The sequence below is a fragment of the Solanum stenotomum genome, chromosome 6 (assembly GCF_019186545.1).
Source record: "Solanum stenotomum isolate F172 chromosome 6, ASM1918654v1, whole genome shotgun sequence".
NCBI classification, from domain to species: Eukaryota; Viridiplantae; Streptophyta; class Magnoliopsida; order Solanales; family Solanaceae; genus Solanum; species Solanum stenotomum.
Genome location: NC_064287.1, coordinates 57,098,602 through 57,117,371, shown reverse-complemented (window position 1 = coordinate 57,117,371; position 18,770 = coordinate 57,098,602). Strand labels below are relative to the sequence as shown.

Sequence of the window (18,770 nt, the reverse complement as noted above, 5' to 3'; positions counted from 1 at the left end):
ATTGCCACTAAAAAAATTGTTATCATTAAATGACTCTTTTTGTTGTAGTGTGGTAGTTGTTTGAGAAATGAAGAGGAAGAGAAAAGTAAAATAAAAATTGACTAAATATAATTTTTTTTCCTTTGACATTAATAAATGCATTACACTTAGTAGTCATTTGGACATACGATTTAAGTTATTGATTTCAAATCATGAGATAAAATTACTATTTGAATATGTAATTTTATCTCGTGATGTTAAATCATGAGATGAAATCTGCATCTGAACATGTGATTATATCTTGTGATTTCAAATCAAGAGATGAAATTTCAAATTATCTAAAAAAAAAGTTGATTCGGAAATCTCATATCATGATTTCACATTTTTAAAATACAAAATTGGCCTACAAGTTTAGATTTTACAAAAAAAAAAAAAAACCACCAATTTATATGTACATAACTTTTTTGCAAGAATACCAAATGAGTGATAAAATATTCACAGAATATGAATATGATGATATAATTATTAACGAATTGATCATGTTTGATTTTATTAAATAATAGTACACTACAACTCATGTTTAATAAATTGAACTAAAATTCGATTAATAGATATTATATATTTTTTAGAATAACTTTGTGATAGTGTACTATTACACTTTTGTTATGAAATTTTGGTTATTTGGTAAGATTGTATAAAATGTTTGGGGTAATTTTGATAGTTTTCACAACTTATGAGGGTTTTATGTGAATAAAAATTAAATCTTAAAAATCTAAATTATATGTCTAGACTAAACTTTAACTTTATCGCATATAATTTTAAATCGTGATTTTATCTCATATGACCAAGCGGATCCTTACCATACCATATATATTAGCAAAAGAAATATGTTTAAAATAGACAAAATCCACTTAAAATATATAAATAAAATTGGTGTTAATTTTTGAAAAAATTACAAATACACAATTTAAGATATCATAATCTATAAAAATTTCTACCATTTAAAAAATTACAAAAATTCCCTTTCGGATATATCTATATCCTCTTTCGTATACATTCATATCCTCTCTCAGATACATCTCCTCTCTCAAATACATCCATATCCCCTCTGGGATGCATCTCTATTATGTATTCTCTCTAGGATACATCCATATCTCCTCGCGGATGCAATCCTATCCCCTCTTGGATACATCCCTCACATCTCGGTCATTGAATATATCCATCTCATTAAGTAATGTATCAAACAATTAAAGAATGTATTCAAAAGTAATAAAAAAATTCAATTTTTTTGTAATTGAGAAAATTTCCAAAATAAAATATAATTAGCCACTAAATATACGAGATTTTGATAAGTTTTCTTAATAGTAAGGGGTACCAGATAAGTTTAAAATAGACAAACTTGATTGATTGATTGAGGAAGGACTTATCTTTTGAGGTCCTATGCAAATTGCAAAGTGAAGGAGACGGATTTTATACAATTTTTTATTTTTTATTTTTTGGTCAGAGCTGTTGAGAGCGTTATTCTTTTTTTTTTAATAAAAAAAATGTGTTTGAAATTGTGATATTGAAAATTCAACAAGTACAGCCAATCATTGTCTCTCATAACTTTTTTTTTGAAGGAATACATCCATAACCCATTAAATTTATTATATTAAATTTTATTTAAATACTTTAATTATAATGTATTTCAGTTGAGTATTTAAACAACAATAAAATATTCGTATTACACTTCTAAATACGTATTAGTCTTAATAAGTCGTAAAATTACAAGTTTATTTTAATTAAAATTGACGTGTATAATGAAAGAGGTGACACTTTTTTATAAGTTCCCAAAAAGTAAAATAAGACCTTCTAAATTTATTATAATTTAATTTTTAATTTTTAATATTTATCTGAAATAATTTATACACAAAAATTACGTGGCTTATTTTAGATTATAAGTTTCAAAAGTTTTTTGTATTTTAAAACCCCACGTACAATTAAATATCTTCACATAAATTGAGACAAAATATGAAAAAAAAAATCAACATACTCCCTATATTCACTCTTACTTGTTTACTTTACACTTTCCACGCCCCCTAAAGAAATAATGGTCAATATAAGTATTTTACCACAATATTCATATTAGTTAACATATAGTCTTAGGTCATGAAAAATAATTTGAGAGTAAATAATAAATTTTAAGTATATAACTGAATTTTTTTTTTATCTTTCCTTAATGTGTTTAAAATGACAAATAAAAATAATTCCTTTTTTAAAAAACATCAAACAAGTAAAAGTGAACGAACTAATTCAATCATATTATTTAGTTTAAAAAATAGTTCTAGTAGGTAGTCATTCCCTTTTCAAAGAACTGTACCTAAGACTTTTGCCTCAATCAAATGAGGATACTCTAATAAAATAATATTTCAATAATGCATCTTTCCAAGGAAGATATTCAATGAAGTAAAGTGAACTGTTTTATAGGTATCAAGCTAGCTATCAACATAGACAGAGACAGGGATAGGAGTTTGGGGGTTTTAAATCAATTTGTCTGAGGGTTTACAAGTTAATATACATATATTTATTTAATTTTCTAATATAAATATAAGGTCTACGAAAAAGCTAGTGGGTTCGTCCGAAACCCATGAACCTCCACCTAGCTCCGCCTCTGGCTATCAATATGAGTTAGTGATATAGTGGTGAGATTGTTCCACCCTTAATCAGAAATTTCGGGTTTGAGCCCAACGCCATTTTTGAATGAGCCCTACAGTACGCGATCTGAATTAAATCGGAGTTCTAATACAGGCTCCGAACACCGAGTAGGAAACAAAAAAAAAGTACCATTCTAATTAGATGAGCTGGAAAATCATGACTTGCTCACAATTGGTGTCCCCATTATCTCCTACATGTGACAGTTTGATTATGAAGTTTTATCGTAGTTTGATAAGTGATTGACTAAATTTTATATCAAATAAATTTTAAAATTTATAATTAAATACTAATTAGGTGATGTAACAAAGTTGTCCTGAAAATGTTTAATGTATGCTAATTATGTTAGGTCAAAACTTATTCCATCATGTCACTCTATTTATCAAGACTCTCATTAAAATGCTTAAAATGATTGCTAATCATGTTGGGTCAAAACTTGCTTCATTAGATTACCCTGTCGATTAAAATTATCATGAAAATATTTGCAAATCATGTTAGGTCAAAAACTTGCTCTCTCTACATTAGATTGATAAAATGGGACCTTGATGCTACCACAATTGTACTATATCAATAGNTTTCTAAAAATAGTCAAATATATTTTAGTCAAGTCGCAGGTCAACCGCATGTTACGGACATTTCGAATGCTTAAATCCTTCTCGAAGTGTAAATTGAACCCCGAACCCTCTTTGGTACTTTCAAATGATTTTTTCTGTTTAAATCTTTGAAAATTATAAGTTTTCTTAATTTCTTTAAAAAATTAAGTGGCGACTCTTTTTCTAAGTATTTTCTCAAATTGTTTTATACTTAGAACATTTCAAAAAAGTGATTTTTATATAGATAGGAAAATTACGGTATAACAACTATTTAAGGTTTAAGTTCAATTAAAATGCTCTTAATATTAAAAAAATGTAAGCAAAACTCTTACGGGACTAATAATAATAGAATATGCGAGCACATCAATTATCCATGATCAAATCAATCTCTCTATTCTTGTCGATACCAAACTTCTTATTCTGGTCCGTCAAATTCTTAACTTGAGAAGGCCGAAGGGTATCAACTCAAATTTGTTAATTAATAAACTATAACTCAAAATAATAGGTGGAAATCGATAAATTATCTATTATTACATTGCAAGTTTGAATGACCATGGGATCACAATACTAATTCAAAATTGATACCATGTCTATATATTTTTATGATTAAAGGGAAGAAAAGAAAGACCTTTGTATTTGAGGAGTGAATAGTTTAACCTCAAAATGCGTGATTCAAATTTAGTCGGAGTTCCAGAAAAACAAGTGCATTTTATATAAGATGAAAACTGTAGTTAAAAAAAGAAGTTTATATTAATGTTTTTTTTTAAAAAAAAAAAAAAATGGTATGTACTACTCCTTCCGTCCACAATTATTTGACAGGTATACTAAAAATAGATGTCCAAGATTAATTGTCAATTTAAACAATCAAGAAATAATTAGTCACTTTTTTCCAATTCTGCCCTTAATGATAGTGTAGTTCAATTGACAAATTATGTGGACTTTGGTATTCTTGGTATAGTAGGGTTATATTAGTCAAATTACACTTTTTATTAAATTTTCCTTGAGGGGTGTGCATGACCTTACCCTGACAAACAATTGTGGACGGAGGGAGTATGTAATAATAATTTTATATTGATTGCTCCAAAAGGGAGCCAATACATGACCCATCTATCTTGGTCCGATCCGCCGGTGGTTTATCTCATTCTCAAACCCTAATCTGTTCATTTTGTGTTCTCTCTTACAAGAGTTTCAAGCCCGAATTACAATTCTCTTAAGTTACTTCCAATCGCCAGATGTCGGTAAGTTGATTTCTCTGCTGAGTTTTCTGTATGGGTTATGGATATTTACTGGTGATGGCGCTTCACAGTTTTTTTTTGCGATTCTGTATGGTTGTTTTCTTTGTTTATCCGTCAAAATTGGGGGAAAGTTGATATCTCACATAAAAATCCCGACTTTACATTCAATTGATTTGCTAATCTGATCAGTGGAACAATTTTGAGCTTCGAATGTCAATCTGTTAGAAGGATTTGCCCTTTTGCAATCTGTTAGTTTGCTAGATGGAGAGGGTGTTGAAGAGAGTGAGCATGTTCCATATGCAGTCTTTCCCTTGTATTTCTGCACACTGGTTGTTTCCTTGGGTCTTGAGTCTTTACTGTGTACTTCATGGAAACCATCTAATTCCCAAGGAGCAACCTTTACTTGTCTCTCTAATGTCGTTCTCCGATATACAGTATAAATGTCTCTGTTTGCAAAATCATTCAATCTGGTTGTCTAATTGTTTATTTGTTTATCTTGCAATTGAACCTACAATTTGATGTTAGTACAATTTCTTTTGTGCTGCCTGAGTATGTTTTACATGCTATTTACTACAACAGGTAACCCTGCAATCCCAGAGTAATAGGGTTTCGTAAGGTGAATATTGGTGTTTAGTCGGTTCAATTTGGGGCTGTTTCATTCCTAGAGTATTGTTCATACAATTTTGGCTGACAAATTCTATATGGTTCTTATGCAGACTAGCAGAGGAGGGAGAGACAGACATCACAGGGACCATCCTCCCAGATCCGAAGAGAAGAGCCATCTTGGTCGTGAAAATCCTCCTTCCAGACATCTTTGGGTTGGGAATCTGTCTCATAGTCTTTCAGAAAGTACCTTGGCTAATCACTTCTTACGTTTTGGGGACCTGGAACGTGTAGCATTTCAACCAGGTCGAAGTTATGCTTTCATTAATTTTAAAGATGTGGAAGGGGCCTTTGCTGCTATAAGACATCTCCAAGGTTATGTTGTTGCTGGCAATCCACTTAGGATTGAGTTTACAAAGGCGGTTAGTTTTGTCAACCTTTGCCTGCTTTTCCTTGTGACATTATCGTCTTCTCATAGAGAATTCTTGGCAGTACACATGAAAGTACTATATTTTTCCCTAGAAAGTTTCTATGAGATCCATTCTCTTACTCGTAAACGTCTGCTGTTAATATCAATGCACTTATCCAAGTTTAATGTGGATCTTGATCTTCCATTTGCCATTCTCTCTGCTTTCACTCAGTATCGTTGAGGTCATTAGATTTATTAACTACCACTATATATTATAACAGATGGTTGTTTGTTCCAAAAAATAAAAAAATAAAAAGAAAGAATCATAATGGTTGGCCTAAGCGGTCAAACATTTAATCATCTGAAACCTAAGGGAAATATTATCAAAACAAAAAAGAAAGAAATAAGATGAAGGCATGGAGAATCTAAAGACAATTCCACAAAATTCAGCAGATTAAAATTCCAAAATTATTGCAAATTGTAGGATGTGGCAGTTGACTTAGCAAATCTGAAATTAGAACGTGTTTATATTTTTCTCCCCAAGCGATCGTGTAGCCTCAATTCGTGAGGGTAGTGTAGTGATGAGAAATATCACAAGCTTCAGGAGAAGTCTTACTCCGCACCAAGTTTGCTCTTCAATCCACAAGTTATGTATGATCTGAGTAAAAGTTGCACCAACTCCTTCCATTTCTGTGTCTTTACTCTGTTGCTATCATAATCAATTATCAGGATGCGAGCTCCTTTCCCAAGCAATATCTGTACTTGATCATTATAAAATGCCGCTAGAGTCATGGGTGTATTGGGCTATGCATTACTCTTGCACCTCTTAATTAATAACCATTGAGAGCATAGATGCAGGTGTCAGTCTGTCGGAAGCTTTAAATAGCAGGCAGACTCTCTCTTCAATCAATCTCCAGCTGTTTAGTGCTGCTATAGACCTGTACCGTACAAGCTTTTCAGTGACAGCATTTATCTGTTAAGTCCTTATCTTAGATGGTTACTTCTGTTCTAGGATAACGTTAGGTAGCACCTCACAAACTTCATACTGGGGCAGCCACAGCACTATATACGCATTTGCCAATGTTTGAATGCACATGATTCTTTCATATTCATATGCATTGAAGAGACAATTTGTTCCCAAGGCAGAGCACTAATCTTGACATGTTATTGAGATAGTGTGCTTGTTCCAATTTTGAAATCATTACTTATCAGTTTCCATGACAAAGCAAAAAGATGGTATCGATGAAGGGGTGTTCTTTTCGTTTCCCTTTTTATCTTCAGTTGCTTTTGCAAAGGCAACAATATATGCAGCTTGTGGTAGAAGGTGAGAGTAAAATCATCAAAGTTAGATCCTCTTCATGCCGGAGAACACCTATTGCTAAGACCTTTCTATATGGCACGTAGTTGGTGTTGAGGGACCATCATGTAGGGCTGTTAGTTCTCAAGAGATGAGAATCTAACCATCTATATTTTACTGCTATCTTCAGTGAAAATTACATCAGCGCAGTGTGATACATTTCCATTGTAAAGGTTATTAATATCAGACTTATCAGAATCGGGATCACAATTTTTTTCCGAAATTGCCTGGTTACTTAGTTGTTGTGATCCAGTTCAAACAACTTTTATCATGGCATCACCATTAAATAAATTCAGCTATATCTCATATCATACGGAAGTCCTTCACAAGCAAGATCTCAGGTGAGGTGCCTTCGAAATCCACAAAAGTAGTAGTACACCTGATTTTATCCATAGAGTTCTGGTTATTGCCTTTTTGAATAAATGAACCAAATTAAGATGAAATGTGGAGAATATTTTTTTCTAGAGTTCAGTCCAACAAAGTAAATCCCAATCTCCTAAATTATTATGGTGTTATGGATTAACATTGCAACACTCCAAATGATAAGGATTCTCATTGTCAACCATATGTTTGGAATAAATAAGCATCTAATGAGATGATCTAATGTAGTAACACTTCCATAGTGCTAATTTATAACATCTGTAATATTTACCATTTCAAAAAAAAAAAGAAGAGAAAATCAATGTAGTAAAAAGACCATCCACAACTGTGAATGATGTGTCCAAATTGAAGTTTATGATCCATGACATTCTACAAAAAACATGCCTCACTTGAACGGATAGTTCTCAGCTGAAGCATAATTTACCAATATAAAAAAAAATAGTTCTCAGCTGAAGCACCCTCCAGATAAGAAAGACTCCTCGGTTTCTTTCAGGATTCATTCTATCATGCATCAAATTCACACACTAGATCTGAATGACTGGTGGTCATTGATGTAAAATAAGCAGCAGTTCTGGCACGTTTCCTACTTGAATGCGTTGAATTTGTGACACAGTTATCTATTTGGTGTACTGTTATCTGTTTCTTTAGAGAGTACCTGTCTTGAGGCAAACACCCTTCGTATCTGAAATAAAATTATAGAAAATAGATTGATTAGTTGGATAATTGGGCTATGTTTAGAAGAAGTGTTAATTTTTTGACTCAGAAAATTTTACAGCTGCCAACATTATCTAGATGCAAATACCAGCCAGTAAATGGCTGAAATATAACTCTTTGTCAGTATTATCAGTGCTTATAACTAAGTTGCTCCTAATTCTGTTGGCTTCTTCTGGAAAGACGATCCATTTATATGTATTTGCAAGTGAAGCATTCTCTTATTTGCGTACCAGAAAATGCCTTCAGCTTGCTCCCTTCATATCCCTAAACTTAATAAAAATCTTACTCCTGAATGTAGCAGTATGCAGAAATTATATCCATAGTTTAACCAACTTTCTTGAAATATTTACAAACTTTGTTTGGATGATCGGATTCTACTTTGCTTTTATGGCACCCTGAATCTTATCCATTTAATGTGAAGTTAGCTTCAGGGCATGCCAATTTTATGTCCATAGTCTTGCAGACGTGTCTGTTCTACCTCAAATTAGCATCTCAATCTAGGAACGAGTGAATGGCTCTGCTATCAGCTGGAGTATTGTATTCCACCTTTGTATTTAGGCTGTCTAACTCTCACAATGCAGTGTGGCCAGCTTTGGCAGATGATACCAGCTGATTGCCATGAGATTGGGGTCTTGAGGCATTAGTGATCTCAAAATAATGCTTATAAATTTGCAAAATTGATAACATGAATATTTTGTTAACTTCTTCTAGGCATTAGTGATCCCACCTTGCATTGCCTATTGAATCCCATATAGATTCAGAACATAAACCAAAATTTGCAAGACATATCTGATGCTGATCACAAAATCTGCTAGGCATATTTACAATGTCATCAAATGATCCACTATCTCCGAGTTCTCATTGCATAAGCAACACCAATTACTAAGTTTTTTTTTTTTTTTTGAGAAAATAATGTTAGACCAACTAATAAGTTTAAGCCTCTAAGTTATAGTTGCAATTTTCCTTTATCAAGCAAGTTTGATGTGCATCTATCCGTTCCATCCAAAACATGCTACCTTGCCAGAGCTTTTTGTTTCCAGATTATCTTACATGTACTTGTTTTTTTTGGCAAACTAAGGTAATTTAGTTAATAACCACTACCGTGTAAAAATTACTGAGAAAATACACCTTCCATGTCCATTTTGTAGTATGTCTAGCGGAGTTCCTTGTCATTAGCTAATGGGACTTGGTAAAAAAATTCATTTCGAGAAAATATTATTGAATTGTGTTTTCTACATTACACTGAGCCTATTTATAGACATTGCGCTACCATCCTTTTCCACATAGGATACTTTCTACAAATCCTATTCCTATTTATATTCAAGGCTTAACCCATCGGTATCCCCCTAAAGTTGGCACCATGTTTCACTTTGACACCTCAACTGGGCTATATTCATTTTAGACACTTTATGTAGGGTTCCGTTGTGTCATTTTGACACTTTTTGCTTACTTGGCATAATGAGTGTGATACACTCACTGGCTTGCGCGTGAATGGTTCTTTAGTTAATTTTTTGTTATTTTTTTTCTTCTTCTTCCCCATTTTTCAGCCACCATTTTGTCCAAGTTAAATTTCATCCATTGTGAATGAAGGTTGATGGAGTGAATCTCATTAAACTAAGCTAAAAAAATTCTTTGAACTAACAAAAATCTCCCATTCTCTATGAAGCTATGTATTAGGCAAAAGTAAAGGGCAATATTTTGTAAGAGGAAAAAATTACTATGATGTGCAGATTTAGTATTTGGAGAAGATGGGGGTGGGGGGTGGGGGGGGGGGGGGGTTATGAGGATTTGGTGGGGGAACGACGATTTTGGTGTACGTGCAGATTGGAGAAGACAAGTACTAGGGGATATTAGGAGGGGGTGGGGTGTTTGTTTGATCGACTTAAATTTTATTTTATTTTGTAATTATTTGTCATTAATTTATTGGTTAATTCTTGTTTTTACTCAAAATTAATTAATCAAAAATCACTTTTGGCACAAATGACAAATGTCATCGTTTAATTCGTCACTTTACGCGTCATTCGCAAGTGTACCACACACATATTATATATTTTTGTTGATATTAAAAAAAGTGTCAAAATGACACAACGCGACCTTACATGAGGTGTCTAAAATGAACATCATCTAGTTAAGGTGTCTTAGTGAAATATTGTGCCAACTTTAGGGGGCCACCGATGAGTTAAGCCTATATTCAAACATTCCCCTCAAGTTACTGTATTCAAGTCATACGTATTAAGCTTGTTACAAATGTAACTCAATACATGAACTACTGAGAGACTTGGTAAAATAACTGCAAATCACTCTATTTCACAAATTTTGTAACAATATCTATGGAGAGTATCTTTTCTTCGACAAGTGACAATCAATCTCAATGTGCTTAGCTCTCTCATAGAATATTGGATTTGATGTGATATGAAGAGCTGCGTGATTATCACACACAAGTTCGATCCAACCAATTTATTTGAATTTTAGTTCTCTAAGCAACTGCTTAATCCAAACTAGCTCACAAGTTGCTACAACTAGGGCTGCGTATCGGTCGGTTTATCGGTTTGGCTTATTGGTTATCGGTTTGTAGAGATGCTAAACCGTTATAGAACCATTAAGATATTGACTTATCGTTAATTGGTTTATTGGTTTTTGATCGTTATCGGTTTAACCGTTAAGATTTGACACAAAAAAGAGTGAAAATCTATTAGAAACATGGTGACAAACCAAATAACATCAACATTTCATACTTTTTCTTTAACAATTTCATCTTAGAAAATGGCTTCTAAATTTTCATCAACATTGCTTCTTCTTCTTTCAATACTAATGAGTATCCAATTACTAGCCTCAGCTGGTAATTTCTACAAAGATGTAGACATTACTTGGGGAGAAGGACGCGGTAAAATACAAGAAGGCGGTAGAGGTCTCGCCCTCTCTCTTGATAAACTTTCTGGCTCTGGCTTTCAATCCAAAAATGAGTTTCTTTTTGGAAGGTTCGATATGCAACTTAAACTTGTCCCTGCAAACTCTGCTGGCACTGTAACAACTTTCTTCGTAAGTTTAAGGCCTCTTATTATAATTTGAACTCTTATTAATATCTTCATTCTTATTATAACATGTCATCATGCTCCTAATGGATTGTTCTGTTTTTTTTTCTCTATTAGTTATCTTCACAAGGAGAAGGACATGATGAGATCGATTTCGAGTTCTTGGGCAATGTCTCTGGCCAGCCTTACACTATCCATACCAATGTATACACACAAGGAAAAGGAAACAAAGAACAACAATTCCACCTTTGGTTTGATCCAACCGCCGCGTTTCACACTTACACCATTGTTTGGAATCCACATCGCATAGTGTAAGTTACACAAAATCACCTCACTTGTATACTCTGAGTTTTTACGGTAACAGATCACCTAAAAGACTATAAGTCATATAACGTGCTACAACATGTGTGACAATTCGTTATACATGTCAAATGTATATAAGTTAGATTCAAATTTTCTTAAGATGATTTGTGTTACTACATTTGATCTTACCAATTTTTCGATATATTCAGGTTCTTAGTAGATAACAGTCCAATTAGAGTGTTCAACAACCACAAAAGCTTCGGAATTCCATTCCCAAAGAGTCAAGCAATGAAAGTATACTGCAGTTTGTGGAATGCAGATGAATGGGCAACACAAGGAGGCAGAGTGAAAACAGATTGGGCACTTGCACCTTTCACTGCTTATTACAGAAACATCAACATTGATGGTTGTGTAGTATCATCAGGTACTTCTTCATGTAAGTCTATCGGTTCAACAAACAACGCGAAGCCATGGCAGATACATGAACTTGGTGGTAAGGGACGGAATAGGCTCCGGTGGGTGCAGAGCAAGCACATGGTTTACAATTATTGTGCTGATTCTAAGAGGTTTCCTCAAGGTTTTTCTGAAGAATGCAAGCGTTCAAGGTTTTAAGAAATGAGATCATTTAATCGACTATATATCCAAAGTTTGATGCATCAAGTGTTGATGTTTTAGGCACGAGAGTGAAATTTTTTATTCGTTGTACCAAAAAAAGTTTTGTTGGTTCCTCATTTTGTTGCTGAATTATCTATATGTAATGGAATGTGTATGGTTTACTTTCTTTTGTTAGTTATGTTATATGATAAAACATTGATCTTTGATGTTCTTATGCTATGAAGTCACAAATACAAGTTATCACTTAGTTTCTACTAAACTTTCCGTTTCAAACAGAATGACTTAGTTTGACTTGACACAAAATTTAAACAGATATAGGATCAACGATGAAGTTTGTATCAATACAAATATATAGGAACTAATACATTTGGGTAGCATCTCTTTTATTTCACATTAAACCAAAAATCAAATGGAAATACTATATGGTACACCTTTTCCAGTAACACCAGGTTCAGAAAATGGTTTTAATAATTCATAAGGTATAACTCCAGCTCCATTTCTATTCATCAACTTACTATCAACATTTCTAGCATCAATAATCCCTTCAAGCTCCTTCAATTTCCCCGAAAATACTTCAAACGCCGCGTTAATTACAGGATCTTCAGCCCAGTAAGGCTCAATTATTTCACCAATATATTCTTCATCTGGAGGATGGTTAGATAAAACATCCATAATTGCTATTAATTTTGTTGCTTGAAGTTGTGAAGGTAAACATTTTAATAGTGCCTCTTCAGGTTTATTCAAGAAACTTTCCCATTCTTCATTTGTTGGATCTTCAGTTGGCATTTTTGTCCTAGCAATTGTTGGCCTATTTGGAAAGTAACCTACATATAAAATAGAATACTCAATTATCACTACAACAAAAATAGTTTTTAGCGGTACTAAATATACACGTTAATTAACAAATAGTGCAAAAGTCTTTACCGGCATTACTTAATTGACATTGAATCTAACGTCGTTATAGACTTTAGGGACATTTACAAAGAGTGATAATTGCCTCTACAAAAACATATTCAGCGGCAATTAAGCTATTACCGTTAATTAATTGTCAAGATCATTTTTGATGTAGTGTATATATGTAGATAACCTACTATAACAAGTTACGATACACAAATATTATAAAAATCATTTATACTGCCAGTGTATAGAAGTTAAAACTCTTTTGAAATGATTTAACTTAATTAATTATATCTACTAAAGGCCGGTCTGATGCACGAAGCAATCTCACTTCCACATCGGAAAGGGGTACCTAATCCTGACACAAACATTAGTGATTGATTTCACAATTCGAACACGTGACCTCTATAGGTCTCATGAAGACAACTTTACTGTTCCTAGGTCCGAGACTTCCCTTTATTTCACTTATATATACCAACAATATAAAAAAAAAATTAAAAAAAAGGTAAGCTGTGTACCTGCATAAATATATTGGCCAAAGTTAACTGCTGCATGGTGGCCAGAAGTTACCCAAATCATTGTAGTTATAATACCAATTAAGTCATTTGGGGTTTTTAACTCTGGCCACCATGGCTCATTTTTCTTGTCACCATGGCCAATATTTTTTATCTCTGACCACCAAGCTTGGATTTCTTTATCAGATTCAATAAGAATTGTTTGTGGATAATAATGGTTGACATAATTTGTTACCCATTGTTTAAGTGTGTCCCAAAGTACTAAACCATCATTTGCAAAAGGGTAATCTTGTATTGTTAGTTTTAATCCATATGGTTCATTTGGATCTTCCACAGCCAACCCCCTGTTATATATGCAACAAAAAACATGTTAGTGGAAGGGGGTCAGAGTCAAGGAAACAAGGTCCTAGCCCTTTTCGTCAAAAAATTATACTATATATAAAAATTAATTTTTTTTTATATATATAGATTTTGAATTTCCCTGGTTGTATAGTACGTATCAATGTACAAAAACATGTCTGTATAAAAGTAAATGTAACGGCCTAGTCCACTAGTGATATTGTCCACTTTTGACCTAGACCTGCGCGATTTTAAAACGTGTCACTAGGGGTAAGGTCTGTTTATTTATATACCAAACATCTCTCTAGTGTTTTGCCGTATATATCATGTTATATATACGGATAGCGCGGTAGTATGAACATGTGATAGTAGGTTATAATTTGTCATTTTTATGAGGTAGCCAATTAAGACTTATTATAATGGTAATTGGTATGCTTGCAAATATCTTATAATTGATTTGATTGTATAAATATTATTTACATTATTAGTGCATAAAATCTATAACTCAAAAATAATTCTTAAGAAAAGAATTAGTGACCATCAAAGTTTGCGATGATGGTAATACCCGTTCATTTTTTATCAAAGGTTTTGTGTTTGACTCAGTGAATAAAGTCGCTTTTGTTTGGGAGCATTTTACATTTAAAATGAGATTTTTTAACGTAAATTCAGATTAATCACTTTGAGGGCAAACACTGAGTGGAAAATAAAATTAGTGATCACCAAATATTGTGATAGAGTGGTAAGCACGCCCTTTCATCTCTAACCACATGTCTCGAGCTCAAGTAACCTATGTTTGAGAGCCCTTTACCCTTAAATCAGGATTTATGACGTGAATTCAAATTAGTAAGATCCCAAAACAGATATCAAACACTGAATCGAAAAATAGAAAGATTAGTGAATTATTACCTGCTAATAAGGTTTTGTGGGAGTGCCTCTTGGTCAAATCTCCATTCAAGATCATAGGCAACAGAACTAAATTCCATTGCATACTTGCCAAGGGAAAATGAAGTCTCAATAATTCCATTTGCATTAATAAGTGCTTCTCTAGCCAAGGAATTTATCTTCATTGTATGTCTAAAATGAGGATGCAATAATCTGTATATTGGGTGCATTGCACTAAGTTGTCTATTTGTTGCTATAATATATGGCTCTGTAGCACAATGAGTTCTTAGCCTACAAAATTTTGGAGAAAAATTAGCCATAATATTTTCAAAATCAAAAAAATTAATCAAAGAATATATGTAATAATTACACTACTCTTTAAGCAATAACAACAATGAGTATATATACACAGATCGTATCGCTATCTAATTACACGATTCCACAGGTAGCCAATCTTATTTTCAAATTACGTATCTTACATTTTAAGAAGATTTATCTATAAATATCATTTACGTGACATAATGATAGTGTAAAAAAAAATTTACGCTAACATCGTATAGAACTCAAAACTCATTAAGAAAGTACATGTATCATCATCACTTACCAATGACTAACTAGTTGGTGATAGCCAGAGTCATGAGCAAGAACATGTGCTTTAGCCAATTTCCATAGCCAACCACCAGTGGCATTCCACGTACTTGGAAAATAAGCTTGCTTCCATTGAGGCTTATTATCTATTGGTGGCCTAGTTAGCTCAATAGCCAAAGGTCTCAATGTGCCTTCATGTGTCAAGAAGAATAAAGTTCTTGATCCATATAATACTGTCCTTTTGAGTTCATTCACTTTGTTCACATATGGCAATAATAAATCATGATAATCTAAGATGAACAACTTCTTTTGTTGAACTGCCTGCATTTGTTATGTGTAACTCAAGAGTCAAAATTATCAAAAAGAGGACTTTATAGATCATGCATAATCCAAGAAATAGGGCATCATAAAGGGCGATCTTGAATTTTTGACTTTAGAAATAAGTTCTAATTGTAATGTGGCATAAATTTAGTTTTGGTTATGATGCAAGAGTTCGAGACCAGTTAAAGAAGTTACAAACAATAAAAGATAATATAATGTGTTGCCAGTAGTTTCAGTTATATTGACATGTGAATAATTGACGCTTGCAACTTTTGCCTATATAGCAAAAGTTATGGCAAATTGAGCATATTCACTATATTGCAATGTCTTGAACTCCTGGCTCATAGAAAAATCATATTTATGTTTGATGGGCAGCTCGATGAATTTAGTAGATTGTTTTAGGGGGAACTACTGATCACTATAGATCGAACCTTAAATTATTTTTCAAAATATTTATTAAGCAGACCAAAAACTCAAGACCACTCTTATCAAGGTCATTCTTGCGAATCACCCTATATAATATAGGCTTGCCTGTGGATTATTAGCACCATATGGCCTTTTGTGAGACTACTATTTAAATCTTGTCTCTCATTTAGTTTATTGAGCTAACGAGGGACATAATTTAAAGAATGACCTCAAGAAAGGTCATTTGTATAAATAAAAGGATTCCAATTATTGGCCTGACTGAATATCGTTTGTCCACAAACAAAAACATAAATAAAAAGTGTTTTTCTTACAATTTCAAAAAGCCAAAGGATTTGTTTATACCTCTTCAACAGTCATAGATCCTACAATTTCAAGTTCAATTAGTTCTTTTGTCATTGCTGATTCAGGAGGTCCATACACCTCAGGACTTAGCTTGCTCTTTAGTGGCCATTCCTGTATTTTCATAAAGTACATATTTTAACCAAAATGTCAGATCGTGTGTTTATGTCTCCATAGTTTAAACTTCTTTTCATAAAAACTCTGACTCTGCTGTTGAATGTGACTCCGAAAATAATCGCCAAATTTCAAATCGAATTTCCTTTTCTTTAAAAGAAAAATATGAATTTTCCATATTTGAGAAACTAAGATTCTCTTCTTCTAACTTGGCAGTATTCATGTCACGATGCATCCCTTAGGGATTTTAGAGGGGGGGGGAGGGGATTTTGTGAGATACTAGCTAGTATTACGTACCTTACCACTTGTGTAAACCTCTTTTTAAAGTAAATTGGGTTGAAACTAACTAAAATATTAATTTTAAAGTGAAAAAATTAAATTAAAAAAAATTAAAGTAATAACATACCGTGACCAATCGTATACTAAATGGGTTAAAACCAGATAAAGTTTGACGAGCAAATTCCACATCTCCTAACCAAGAAAACTTGTCCCCTGCCATAAATATAAAAACATATAATATTATATTTAATTTTACAATAATTTTTAACCAAATTAGTTGCAAGGTATTGTTGGATAAATTTAATTACATTTTCCATTATTTTTTATATTCAACCTGGTTTTTATTTTTTACAATTCCACTAAAATAATGCAAACGGTATTTATAGGCTATATTGTTCAGATTCTCCAAAAAATCATGAAAATCCAAGTAACATAGTTTTTATGTACTTACTTTGAAGCGATTGAGGGGTTTCAGTATCAGAAATAGCCTTAATGAGCCTTGGTACAACATTAAACATGCCATTTTTCTTATTTCCCTGTCTCGAAACATCGATACCAACGTTGAATAATGAGCCGATAGACGGAAATTGTGGAAAATTGAGGTCGGGATTGGAGACGATCGTCTCCAACGCCGGGACGACTGCCTGTAGGACTGAGTAAATAGGGTTGCCGGAAAATGTTGAGCTCTTCACTTCTGAAAATTCATCATCTCTTGGTACGTACACAAAGTCACTCTTTAATTCAGACAATGGATCTGCATGCATGCATGCAAAAAATTGAAAAAAATATATTAAGAAATTCGAGTTTAACTTTTAAATATCGATAGTATAAAAAATTATTAAATTAGTTATTATGTTACCATCTGCTACAACATGTTTAGTTGCACTAATACAGAGTCAATTTGAATTAGCTGATTAAAAACCTCTAATAATTATCAAATATTAAAAAGTAGAATACAGAGGGAGTTAATAATTTTATTCTAAATGAATAATTTGGTGATCGTGAAAGGGCAAGTTAAATATTTGACTGATCGATCAAAAATAATACATTTACTAGACAAATATATATTATTATGTATAAAAAATAAATAGTTTTCTTTTTTGTCAATCTATCGTTAAAAAAACTATTAAGGATAAATAGTTGTCTTTTTTGTCAAAGTAATAAATTTAAATAGTAAAAGTTCTGGTCTAACTTAAAATGCTTATAAACTGAAAAATTATAAGTTGAGATAACTAATAATTTATAACTTTTCACTGATTTTAACTTGTAAAGATATAATAAAGTATAAATTTATTTTTCTATATAATCATTTGATACTAATCAAAATTCATGTCTCGTAGAGTACTATATCTCATGGTTAGAACTCGAAAGTCAAAACTACTGTCAATTTGAATAGAAGGATTTCATTCATTCTGCCACATTTTGATCATAATTAAATTGTAAATTGTATAGACTCTCTAGTCTCTACAATATATATAAATATGTATCAATTACTAAATCTATCTAAAAATAGTAATCAATTTATTTATTTTTCTACTTGATGAAATAATATACCTTTTTTACTTCTTGATCGACCAGTTCTACACCTTCTAGGATAAGGTAACTGTTTTCCACCAAGTACTGGTCTTTTACCATTAACATTACCATCTGGATCTCCAATATCATTATAAACATCATAGTCATAAATCCTTTCATATTTTTTTCTTTCTCCGAATCCATCACCTCTTAATGTCACAAGTTCTCTCTCTCTTAACCTCTTTACTCCACTTGGAGTTTGATATGGTATATATGACTGTAATCACATGGAAAGAAATATTAACCGTTGAAGATATAATTAAATAAATAAAAATATAATTGCACTTGTTGATTTATGGCTATACCTAATGAAGAGCTTCAATTTAACTCAACTTACACATTAATCAAGTCACTTTCGATATGATTCATAATCAACTAAAACAATTTAGTATGATGCACTAAAACATATATATATTCAATAAATTAATATACATGCCCTGTAATTTATTTTAATTTATATGTCATACCTTTTTTGTCTACTTTAGAATTGTCTAAGGGGGTGGGACTGCCCATTAATTATTACCACCCACCCGTCCCACTATAAGAACTAGACCAACCTAGAACTGTCTGGGTAGGGGTGGGG

The 18,770-nt window shown here is 32.4% G+C and overlaps 3 protein-coding genes across 4 annotated transcripts in view; 2 read left to right on the top strand and 1 right to left on the bottom strand.

The window, feature by feature from the left end:
* Nucleotides 1-4,365: 4,365 nt before the first annotated feature.
* The window catches only part of LOC125869251 (flowering time control protein FPA), a 41,408-nt gene continuing 27,003 nt past the window's right edge, over nt 4,366-18,770 (top strand). Inside the window, exons 1-2 of one of the 2 annotated variants that reach the window (XM_049549819.1) lie at nt 4,366-4,501; nt 5,215-5,523. In XM_049549819.1, coding sequence (XP_049405776.1) covers nt 4,496-4,501; nt 5,215-5,523 — 315 coding nt within the window. In that variant the 5' untranslated portion in view covers nt 4,366-4,495. Of the gene's footprint in view, nt 4,502-5,089; nt 5,115-5,214; nt 5,524-18,770 lie in introns of those variants that run through there. The other variant, XM_049549820.1, reaches the window with a different exon arrangement.
* Nucleotides 10,680-11,981, top strand: LOC125869255 (xyloglucan endotransglucosylase protein 7-like). Its single transcript, XM_049549823.1, has 3 exons — nt 10,680-11,001; nt 11,112-11,305; nt 11,507-11,981. Exons 1-3 carry the CDS (start codon nt 10,726-10,728, stop codon nt 11,907-11,909), a joined length of 873 nt encoding a protein of 290 aa, XP_049405780.1. The 5' UTR covers nt 10,680-10,725; the 3' UTR covers nt 11,910-11,981.
* Nucleotides 12,220-18,770, bottom strand: part of LOC125869252 (linoleate 13S-lipoxygenase 2-1, chloroplastic-like) — a 10,085-nt gene continuing 3,534 nt past the window's right edge. Inside the window, exons 3-10 of the mRNA XM_049549821.1 lie at nt 18,167-18,404; nt 17,064-17,366; nt 16,740-16,825; nt 16,223-16,333; nt 15,150-15,454; nt 14,570-14,836; nt 13,328-13,668; nt 12,220-12,736 (exon numbers count right to left, since the gene is read on the bottom strand). Of these exons, the coding sequence (XP_049405778.1) occupies nt 12,318-12,736; nt 13,328-13,668; nt 14,570-14,836; nt 15,150-15,454; nt 16,223-16,333; nt 16,740-16,825; nt 17,064-17,366; nt 18,167-18,404 (2,070 nt within the window). The 3' untranslated portion in view covers nt 12,220-12,317. The remainder of the gene's footprint in view (nt 12,737-13,327; nt 13,669-14,569; nt 14,837-15,149; nt 15,455-16,222; nt 16,334-16,739; nt 16,826-17,063; nt 17,367-18,166; nt 18,405-18,770) is intronic.